Source organism: Fukomys damarensis, unplaced genomic scaffold (genome assembly GCF_012274545.1).
Source record: "Fukomys damarensis isolate Sample0158 unplaced genomic scaffold, DMR_v1.0_HiC HiC_scaffold_4, whole genome shotgun sequence".
Classification (NCBI taxonomy): Eukaryota; Metazoa; Chordata; class Mammalia; order Rodentia; family Bathyergidae; genus Fukomys; species Fukomys damarensis.
Genome location: NW_022900916.1, coordinates 11,898,453 through 11,909,403, shown reverse-complemented (window position 1 = coordinate 11,909,403; position 10,951 = coordinate 11,898,453). Strand labels below are relative to the sequence as shown.

Sequence of the window (10,951 nt, the reverse complement as noted above, 5' to 3'; positions counted from 1 at the left end):
AAAAAAAAAAAAAAAAGAAAGAAAAAAGGTGGGGGGGGTGCTGGGGTGATAAGTTGCGTAGAAGCCACCCCCAAGGACAGAGTAAAACCAGCAGAGTATGGAATTGGAGAAGTTAGGAAAAGCAATTCAAAAGCAAGACATCACAACGATGACTGCTGCCAAACAACACAATGATGAAAACAGTCCACTGGATTCAGCAATAAATCCACTGTCCTTTTCAGAAGCAATTATTGGCATAAGAAGCCAAGGACTGAGGAACGAGCAGGAGTGCATGAAACAGAACATGGTAAATTCTTTGGAGAAGGTTGGCTGCGAAGAGAAATGAAAAGGATATCAATAACCGCAGGACACCAACTCAGAAGGGTTCGTGTGAATGTAAGCCAAGCCTGCAAGTGTGAATGCACCTGAGCACGTGTGTGCAGCACAAAGTATACACAAGCACGTTCACCTGAAACAAGGAGCAGAAGGAGAAAAGGTTTAAGGACTAAAACACAAGCAAGAGTAAAGTTTTTAAAAATCACACAACTAAGTCCCTGAGAAAGTAGATGATGACGTGCTACCAAGCACAGATGAAAGGGTTAATCTTAGAGAGGAAGTAACAGTAAGAAGAGAAAAGGATAGCTGCGAAAACAAGAAAGGGCATTTTCTAATCTGGGACATCAAGAGGAAGGAGCTCTCCTCTGATGGCTTCTCTTTAATGTGACCCTCAGGAGGTAGGACAGCTGCTGCAGGGGAAGTCAGTACCACTGGAGGTGTAAGCAAGAGTGGGAGATCACACAGCTATGGCCGAGACCAGGACAATACAGCAACTAGGAACGGTGGACTGCCAACCAGGCTAGGCTTTCTGTTGAGGTTTTGAGGGTCTGTCTTTTCTCCAGGCACAGTCAGCACTCTGGAAATAGCACTTTAAAAGGCAGAAAGGTGGATTTAACTAGTACTAGAGCTGCACCATGCAAATACAACACAACGAGCCAAGTGACTCCAGGTCACCTTGAGAGTGATTAAAGTGATGGACTATGGAATCTAAACTAATCAGTAATGCAGTCAAAATAGGAAAGAGCACACTACGACATTTCTGAACTATAACAATCTAGTTAGGAGTATAGACGTATGTTAGGAGTAACTAAGAGGAAAGGAGGCTGTAGAGAATACAATGTTTAAATTTATATTTTCAGAAGCAGAGCGATTCTTTGAGCATCATCTTAATGCAAGGAAGGTGCAACGGCCCTGAAAGAAGACACCTAAAATGAAGGAAGAGGCCACTGGAAGTTATGTGGAAAGCTGCCAGCAGGCAGAAAGTACGAACAGTATAGTCAGAGAAATGCAAAATGTTAAGTGGAGAGGGGATGGAAGAGTTGTATTGTGTATGCCATAGTAAATGGTGTGGTCTTCATCTGGAATGCAATTTGCTCAGAGCGAAAACTACCTTTAAGTATCTGAAAGGCTGTCCCATTAAAACAGAATTAGATCAGTTTTTAAGATCAGTTTCAAGGAAATAAAAGGGTGGAAGAAACAGAGACGAAGACTGTAAAATAAAAGAATGGCCTGAGGACTCACGATTACAAAAGTAGGTTGTCTTAGAAGAAAATGTATATTCACTATTATTAGCAGTGTACAATTTTAAATAAAGAATCAAATGGGAACTTTAAATCCCTTCCAACCCTACGGAGATAATAAGACAGAAAGACACCACTTACCAATTCTACTCCAATTACTCCTGCACCAATAACAACCATCTTTTCTGGAACTTTTTTTAAAGATAAAGCACCTGTAGATGACACTATTGTATCTTCATCAATCTATGATAGAAAAAGGTACAACCAACATTACTTAGAAAAATCCAGTATTCTATAAACTAATTTCACTCCAAAAAATCACTAAAAATATGAAGTTACTTGTTTTGAGGTACCTATGATTTCTATACACCCAACTTCATCAAATATCCTTAAAAATGCTAACTTTATATTTTATTATTCAGCATTCTACAACAAAATGGTCAATTTTAACTTCATTCTGAACTTGAGGTCCCGAGTTCAATCCCCGGTACCAAAGGAAAAAGATTCTGAACTTGAACATATCTTAACATGTTTTACATCTGATTAGAATCATTACAAAATAAGGTCAAGTGACTTTCCAAAGCTGAATGACTGTTAAAACAGTGTTCCAGTAAGCAATCTCTCATTCAGAATAGCATATAATAATTTATAAAACTCACTTCTAAAGATTGTAACCGTTGTAAATTAGAAAGCATAAATACCGTGATTCCAGGAAAAGGAGTGACTTCTGAACCCGTAGCTATCAGAATGTTCTTTGTATCAACAACCTGAGTGCTGCCGTCAGCTTTTGTAGCTGTGACTTGATTCTTGCCAGTTATCTTTCCGTATCCATTGACGTGAACCACCTTTGTAAAATAATATTTATAAATTCAGAAAGGTCTAAAATGATTTTTTAAAACAGGGAAAAATACTGTGTAAATAAAATATAATAAAAAACATTTCATTACTTAGTAATGCCAGCAAAAAACTTACATATGTCAAGAAAATCTACTTCAGGTTAACATTAAATTAAATTAAATCCACATCCCCTCAGCAGTCAGGTTCTAATAACATCATTTTATTAGCACAATGCAACATTTAATGAGTATATAAAACAAAGGAGAAATCTAAACATTGAATACCAACCTTATTTTGTTTGAATAAATGGGCAATTCCTCCTGTTAAAGCTTTTACTGCATTACTCTTCTGCTCCATCATCTTCTCTAAATTCAAGCGAACTTCAGACACTGTAATTTGTTAAATAAATTTTTAAGTCCTTAGCTAGATTCTTGAAACAGTGTATGGTTTTTTTAGTAAGGTCTGAAATTTTTCAGCTAAATGCTGAGAGAACTGTATCAAAGGTAGTATTAAAAGTTTTAAATTGAGTACCTGAAAATCATAAAAAGCTGACATTGTACAACAGCAGTGTCTATCAAAACAAATGCTAAAAACACATCCTGAGTAAAAATGCAGTCCAAAGGGCTGGAGATTTAGCTGTGGTTCCGCCACCTGCCTCACAAGTCCAAGTACCTGTGTTCAATCCCCAATACCAAAAAAAAAAAAAAAAAAAAAAAAAAAAAAAAAAAAAAGGCAGTCTAAAATAAAACATATCCCACTGTGACACATTCTTCAAACACCTGATGGCAGTTACCAATCCGGAAGATATGTAAGTAACAATGACAAAGTAGGGGGACAGGGATTTAGCTCAGTGGTGCCACTGCCTGCCTCGCAAGTACAAAGTCCTGAGTTCAATCCCCAGGACCAAAATAAAAAAGACAAACTGAAATTTGAAATTTGAAGTAAAGGGAAATTCTAAATTTCACAAAGCAAAAACTAATACAGTAGATATCTGAAGAGTTCAAATACAGAAGCTTAATAAAGGGTTTGCTCTAATCAACTAGATACTACTCATTAACTCAGAAGAGTATTCTGAAGCAACAATATGAAATAAGAATGCTCAACTCAATAGAACTTTAGAGCCAAGGCTATCGTAGAAATCAGCTCCAGCAGAGTACTTGGTCAGTATGTGCAAGGCCCAGGTTCTTTCCCCAACATGGGGGTGGGGGTCTGGGGGGCTGTCAGCTTACCTAATTAACAACTATCCTAGGGATGAGGAAATAGGCCTCAGGGATTTCTGACTTATCAGGGTCACAGAGCTAGAATATAAAGCCTGCTATCTCTTCTCCTCTAGCATTATTCTATTTTTTCACGTAGTTGAATGTATTGCTTTAGTGTACACTCCTCCATACCATGTAGGTACCTACACAGAGCCCCTTCTTTCAGAAACCCAGGGCTGCCTGCCTGCCTTTCCTCCTTATCTGTTCATAGCACTCAAGAAATCCAGCCTCCCCAGGGATTTCTAGGTGACAGGGAAATCAAAATTTGACAACCCAGCTACCCCAAAAATAACAGACTTCAGGGAAAAGGAACAGAAATATCATGGTAAGAATCTGATCTAAACACTCTTAATTAAATATCTATACATTTTCAAGATTCTTTACCTTTTTCACACTAAAAATCTATTCAAATATAATAGATACAAGTATTCAGTAGGAGTCAAGCATTCCTGGTAATACTGCTAAACATAAAAAGTATACTTACTTTCAATTCCCCTAGATGTAAAATCTTTTCCATGGGCCATATGATAATAATGAGAGTTATTCAATAAAGCCTAAGGGAAACAAAAACTATTACTCATAAACAGACTCTCTACAGTCAAAAACACATAAATGAGTTTCTTGCCACTGAACAGTACATATGACTATACCAGTTCATTTTCTTGTTTTGTATAATTAAGACAAACAATAATGACATTAAAAACATTCTACCAACAAGGAAAAACAAAAATAGCTTTACTTTCTTTAAAAGGCGTAAGAACACACTTCAGGGTAGCAGGTTTTAAAAAGGCAGTCATGTTTACACACATAGGAACCTCAATGTAGAATTTACTACTCACTATCCATTTCAATGGCAAAAGAAAGCTAAAGAGAAAAAACTAGAACATCAATCTGAAAAGGCCAGATACTCTCAGACGAGGAAACTATTTCAGGAATATGTGTTAGCTAGTGATAGCACTCTTATATTTTACAATGAAAAACTTTTTTAATTGTACTTGGGTTCAGCTTTTACTAGGTATGTTAATTAATGACACAGTCTCAACACATCCACGTAGTTGGTGACAAGTGGGAAAAGTCTGCCCTGTTCAAAACATGTGCTCACCTTAGAAGGAATACAACCAACATTCAAGCATGTTCCGCCAAGTGTTTCATTCTTCTCAATGCAGACTGTCTACAACCAAAGAAAATATCATTTGTCCACATATAACCTGCAGTGTTTCAGTCAACTAAAATTCCAAATGTATCTGTCCTAATTGTTTTCCATACAAACTACTAAAGCTGTGTTTTTCAGAGACTTCAAACACAGTTTTTAAAAATTTATCATCTGAGTAAGAAACTTGGAGTAACCTCAAAGTGAATTACTCTAAAAGATGACCATCTATATGGCTTTACTTCTATCACTGGATCTTCCAAAGCACGATTGAAAGCCCAAATCAAGTTTTTGGAAGTGAAAAATAATGGACTTTACTTTTTAGTCTATGAGAATGCTAAAAATCAAATAAACTCTCCATTAGTCTTAGGCTTACAAAATAATTTATAGGTTTAAGAACTGATTTACCATGTTTCTATCTGCAAAGTATTTTGTGAGCATGATCTTCTTGTCCCGGATAATGTACATCATGTATGTATATCTAGTTTGAAAACCTTAACCCTTACCTTAAAGCCTAACTGGGCAGCTTTAATGGCAGCAACATATCCTCCAGGACCAGAACCTATCACTGTTACATCAGCATCAACTATAATAAAAGCAAATTGATACAAAATAGTAAATTGCTCAATATTTACCAAAAACCCAATCAAAAAACGGGCAACCAAAATGGACAGTAGTACAAATAGCCAATAAATACATGAAAAAAGTTCAACATCACTGGCCATTACAGAAATGCAAATTAAAACAACACAGATACCATTTTACTCAAGAATGGCTATTATCAAGAAATCAAATAATAACAAATGCTGGCAAGAATGTGAGGAAAAAGAACTCTGGTAGGAATGCAAACCACTATGGAAATCAGTCTGGAGAGTCCTCAGAAAACTAAAAAAATCCTTTTGACCTCTTATCTTCCCCAAAGAGTTAAAGTCATCGTGTTACAGGGATACAGGCATACCCATATTTACAGCAGTACAATTTGTAACAGCTAAATAGTGCAGCCTATATGCCTATCAAGAGATGAATAGATAAAGAAAATGTGGTATTAAAACATAATGGAGTACTATTCTGCCATAAAGATAAACATCAGGCATTCAGAGGCAAATGGATACAACCTGAGACAATAATATTAAGTGAAATAAATTAAATATACAAGCTTAAATATCTAATGGTTTCTTTTATGATAACCTATATCTCTCCCTTTCCTTTCCTATCCTCCTCTCTATATAGCACAACAGAAGATAAACAGGAAGGAGGGAGATGTTTTCAAATGGATGGGGGAACAAGATAAAGGGCAAAGAAGGAAGACAAGGAAAGGGGATGGGGAAAAAATTGAAAGGTGAAAAAACAATGAAAACACAGCTTTGCAAATGGGAAGGGGACCAAGAGTTGGACGGAGCAGGAGCATGAGGGAAGGGGGAGAAGAGAGAAGAATGAACATGTATTATGTACATGATGTACCAATTCCCCATAATAAATATAATCATTATGTACTGCCAACGTGTACGAATGAAAAAGTAAAATTCATTAACAGCATCTAAAAAAATATTTACCAAAAAATTACTCTTTGGAAAAACAAAAAACCTGACTTTACAAATCCAAGAAAGTACACTTAATCAATATTTTCTACACAGTCTTATTTTGTTCCTAAGTGTCCTTAATATCCTGTGATGCTATGAACAGTAGCATAAATTTAAAATTTTCAATTTCATTTTCTATTATTTTTATATTCATTATGGAAAATGTAAATACAACTAAGCTCTATAATATTCACTTTGTATCCTATGACCTTGCTAAATTCTAGAGTTTTATTTAATAGCAACAGGAAAGACTCTGAGTTTTGGCCTCTGACATACAGGATTCCAAACATTTGCTCTGCCACTTGTACGGTCTTGGCCGAGTAACATCATCCTTCTGTAATATGAGGAAGGTAAGCATGTCACACTAAATTTCAAAGAAACAGGCTGAGGACAAATGACTAGCACAGGGTATAGCAAGTGAATGGCAGAGACAAAACTCAGCTTTTTTACTTTACTTCTAGTAGTCATGACTCTAGTACTATTTTATTCCTCAATTTCAGCCATCAGGAACTGAAAATTCACAGAACAATCAAGCTGTAAAATTACTAGCTCTATGACTTTAGGTGAGTAATTTAACTTGCTTCATCTTAACTCCCTTACCTACAAAATAAAGACCAGAAAAGTACCTACTTCAGAGGAAAATGTATGCTGGGGGCCAAAGGAGGCTGTTTTTAAACTGCCAATGGTCTTAACCTCCAATTCATTTCAGTAACCCTCTCCTACAAGTTACAGTCTATACTTGTTCTCACCTAAAACTGCTCATCCTCTGACATCCCGAATCCTAACACTGCACTTTCTAATCATTACCCTCCAACCTCCTAGTCCATGAGGAAAAGGAAATACAATGAAGGTTTTGAAGTAAAACAGACTGGGGTTCAAATTTGACCTCTATGGGCCCTAAATTCTTGGCCAAAGCATATCAATTCTCTGGGCTTTAATATAAGACACAAAACATTAAAGATGATACCTATAGCCTAGAATTGCAAAGACCAGACAGTACGGCAGAATTCTAAGAAGGTGCCATGTGCGTATTTAGTACTCCACAAAGCCTACCTCCTTTCTCAGAGCCAGCTCCCAACTTAGTCTTCCGACCTTACCCACATCCTCACTCATGTCATCTCTGTAACACCCTACTGCACTGCTACACTGCAGCCCGTCGGCACCTGCTAAAGCCCAACTCAGATCTCATCCTCCTCCTCTTCACTGATTCCCCTACCTCTTACTGGAAAAGAATCCGAGTACAGCATCCACATCCTTTTAGTAACCATCTACTACTTGCTGTCTCCTACCACATTCTGCTTACCCACCAATAATACACAGTTTAACTTCAATAACAGTTATGCTGGTCTACCTGTGTACATACCATTCCACTTACCTAGAACTAAATACTAACAGCATGCATTTCACATTTCAAACATGACTCCATGCTCTTAATATAAACAGGATATTGCCCTAGTTCTTACAGTTTAGAGAGACAGGAAAAGAATCACAAAAGTCCATTCTGTAATGAGAAATCTTTAAAACAAATTGATTACTCTGTGCCTCTGCTTAAAATACTTCCAATTGCTCTTAATGTAGAGTTAAGCCCCTTCCTACTCATGAGAAATCAAGTCTCAATTGTCAACACATTTCAGCAAGCTGGCACTTTTCCAGCACCTTAAAAAAGCACTATGATTCTGGGCCAGGCATTCAGCTCAGAGATGCCTCGAAAGCCCAAGGTCCTGAGTTCAAAGCCCTGATACCGAGAAAAAGAAGGAAAAAAAAAAAAAAGCACTATGTTTTGTTCCATATCAAAATAATTCCACATTATTCCTTCCACCTGAAATAGTTCTACCCACTCCCATCCCAACCCTTTTCAGATACTGATATAAACCCCTATGAAGGAATTCTACAACCATTCCCAAACCACATTTAGATCTCATAGCTCCCCATGGCTAGCTTGTGATCCCCTTGTCACAATTATAAATATTTGCTAGGTGTCTGTCTTTTTCCAAGTGGGCTGTGAACTCTATGAAAGTTCAGTCTTATCAGTTTGGCTCAGGGCTGTATCCCAGCATCTAATCCTATAGTTAGGACATAGCAGATATTAAATATCTGATGAAATAATGAATATATAAAGGAATAAGTAAGTGAATCAATACCATGTGTGGAATTAACTACAAGAAATTGTTTTATTATAAAATGCGAGTTAATATCTACAGTAACAGATGAAACAATGCAAATCTTGGTGAACTTGGTTTTTAAGAATATTCAAAGGCCTCTCAGATGTTGTAGTAAGGACTATAACAATCTGATTTCTTCAAGCTGGTCAACCAGTACTCATCTAAGGAAAGGGAATGAGTAGAAGTTATTTAGTGTAGGGACTAGAGCCAAAAGGATTCTCCCAGAAATGTAAGGCTCAGTTCTTCCACCTATAAAACAGGGAAAGGAACAGGGCAGGCAGCACATATATGTTAGGATAACTCAATACCATCAAACGTACTTCCTGTTTTAAATGCTTAAAAAATAAAACACAAATCCTTCACAGTAATTTCAAAAATAGGCCAAAAAAAAAAAAATTTCAATAATCCTTTCAGGTACACCCTGCTACCTAAAAGATGCTTTCAATGAACCCAAGACTTTCATTCAGAATATTAAAGTCATCTCACTACTCTAAACAGTATTAAAACAACCAACACAATCTTACCCAGTGAGTAAAATTAAATTTAAAAACCATACGCATATGAAATTGCTCCTGTGCTCAAAACCCTTTAGTGATTCCCCACACATGCAGTAAAATCTACACCTGGCCTGGTTAACAAAGCGTTCCACAATCTGAGACCCCACTCCTTGGGCCTCTGCACCAACTGCATCAGCCCTCTCCTGCCATTCCTGAAATCTCACAAGCTAATTCTAATCTCATACCTTTCTCACTGCTGAAATAACCTGTCTCACCTAATTCAGACATCACTTCCTCAGGAAGGCCTTTACTGGCATCCTGTTCTTAAACAGTCTCTCTCCCTCCCAGCTACTTGCTTTCATTTTCAATTATTTCCTAAATTATTTACCTGTTACTTCTATATTGATGGGTCTTTATCACCAGCCTGTAAGTTTCACAAAAGCAGGATTCTGCCTTGTTTACAACTTGGAACACACCAGGGCTCAAAAAACACACACAAAGATTATTTGATAGTCATTCTAATACCTACTTGTTTTTTCAAAGGAACCATCAGCTAATTTAATTAAAAACTGCTGTGCTAAATACTTACTTGCTTGATCTGCATAAGTTCTCAGAGGCACTGCAGAAACTCCCTGTAGGCCATGAGATATTCGATTGAAATGTCCTCTCTAGAAAAAAAGAAAATGTTCCCATTATGTAAACTATAAATTCAAAACACAGAACTACGGAAGCTTAATAAGAACATAACAATTTTGGGCAAAACGCATCAAGTACCAATTATTAATAAGTCTACTGCCACACAGAGATAATATATTCTCTTCTTTGACAATAACAAAATTTCCACAATCTCAACCTGCTACGATTATAATACTTTTATTAAAAAAAAACCCAAACTTTTCTATTTAACCCAATAAAAACACATTTAACAGAATTAAGTTGTATTAACTTTCCAGAAACCATGGTTAATTTTCAGTGTCAGGGATCATTTCAATGTCATAATTAAGCCTCTGAAGTCCGAACTCAGTACTTAAGTAACTTACATTATACCAATCCTTTTACTTGTAATTAGTTTCCTAACTCTAATCTACTATGAATCTATAGTCCATATTTACCCAGAAAGATGTAAGACTATGTTCCTGAAAAAGCAGCTGGGAACAGAAAATTAGATGAGAATAGATAATACAGTATATTCATATTCAGGACATACTATGACGAATTGCATCATAATCTCACAATCTCTAAATACCTGTTTACCACTTAATAACAGCGGGGCACAAACCAAATAGTTTCTACTATCTCAATGGGCACATGAGAGGCAGTGACAAAGACCTACTCTGACGTAGTAATGTTCTCTGTTCCGAGTCTTGCACCAGGACAACAGGCAAAAGGGTAGCAAACTGTCAAGCCCCGAGTTTTAGTCCCAGCTCCATTTCTTTAAAAGCAAGACTTCTAGCCTCTTCTGGGAACACAGGGACCTCTCGTGTTTGAAACAAAGGAATCTGATCTTTGTACTTGGTCGGTAGATGAACAAAAGTTGTCTTAGCAGGCTGAGGTTAAAAGTACAAGCCTCTAGGCAGGCCTGAGAAAGCAATGGTCACTAGTTTGGGGCAAACACTGACAGGACGTTACAGGAATTCCCGGGGCTAATTCCCAGGGGTATCGGTTGGGCTCGACTGAGCCTGGGCCATTCAAATAACAGCACCACGCTCATCTATCTGCCCGCAGCAAGAAAGCAGGCCGCTCTCAGGGCAGGGTTAGGTTTGGGCAGGAGGTGTGAAGAGCCAGGAGTGACACGAGTGGTTTACATTTCCCCTGCCAAGGCCAAGGCCTATGTGTAACCCACACGCCAGAGCCGTTTTAGGGGTGTGGTTGGGGAACCGGTGGCAGCCAACAGCTAGCGAGACTCAACT

The 10,951-nt window shown here is 37.4% G+C and overlaps 1 protein-coding gene across 2 annotated transcripts in view; it reads right to left on the bottom strand.

Moving 5' to 3' along the window:
• Dld (dihydrolipoamide dehydrogenase) overlaps positions 1-10,951 on the bottom strand; it is a 26,068-nt gene that overhangs the window by 14,793 nt on the left and 324 nt on the right. For both annotated transcript variants that reach the window (XR_002025679.2, XM_010634083.3), the window contains exons 2-8: positions 9,631-9,709; positions 5,309-5,388; positions 4,755-4,823; positions 4,137-4,206; positions 2,682-2,782; positions 2,258-2,401; positions 1,698-1,799 (exon numbers count right to left, since the gene is read on the bottom strand). Coding sequence is in view for 1 of the 2 variants with exons in the window: in XM_010634083.3 (XP_010632385.1) it covers positions 1,698-1,799; positions 2,258-2,401; positions 2,682-2,782; positions 4,137-4,206; positions 4,755-4,823; positions 5,309-5,388; positions 9,631-9,709 (645 nt within the window). In the remaining variant the exon portion in view is untranslated. The remainder of the gene's footprint in view (positions 1-1,697; positions 1,800-2,257; positions 2,402-2,681; positions 2,783-4,136; positions 4,207-4,754; positions 4,824-5,308; positions 5,389-9,630; positions 9,710-10,951) is intronic.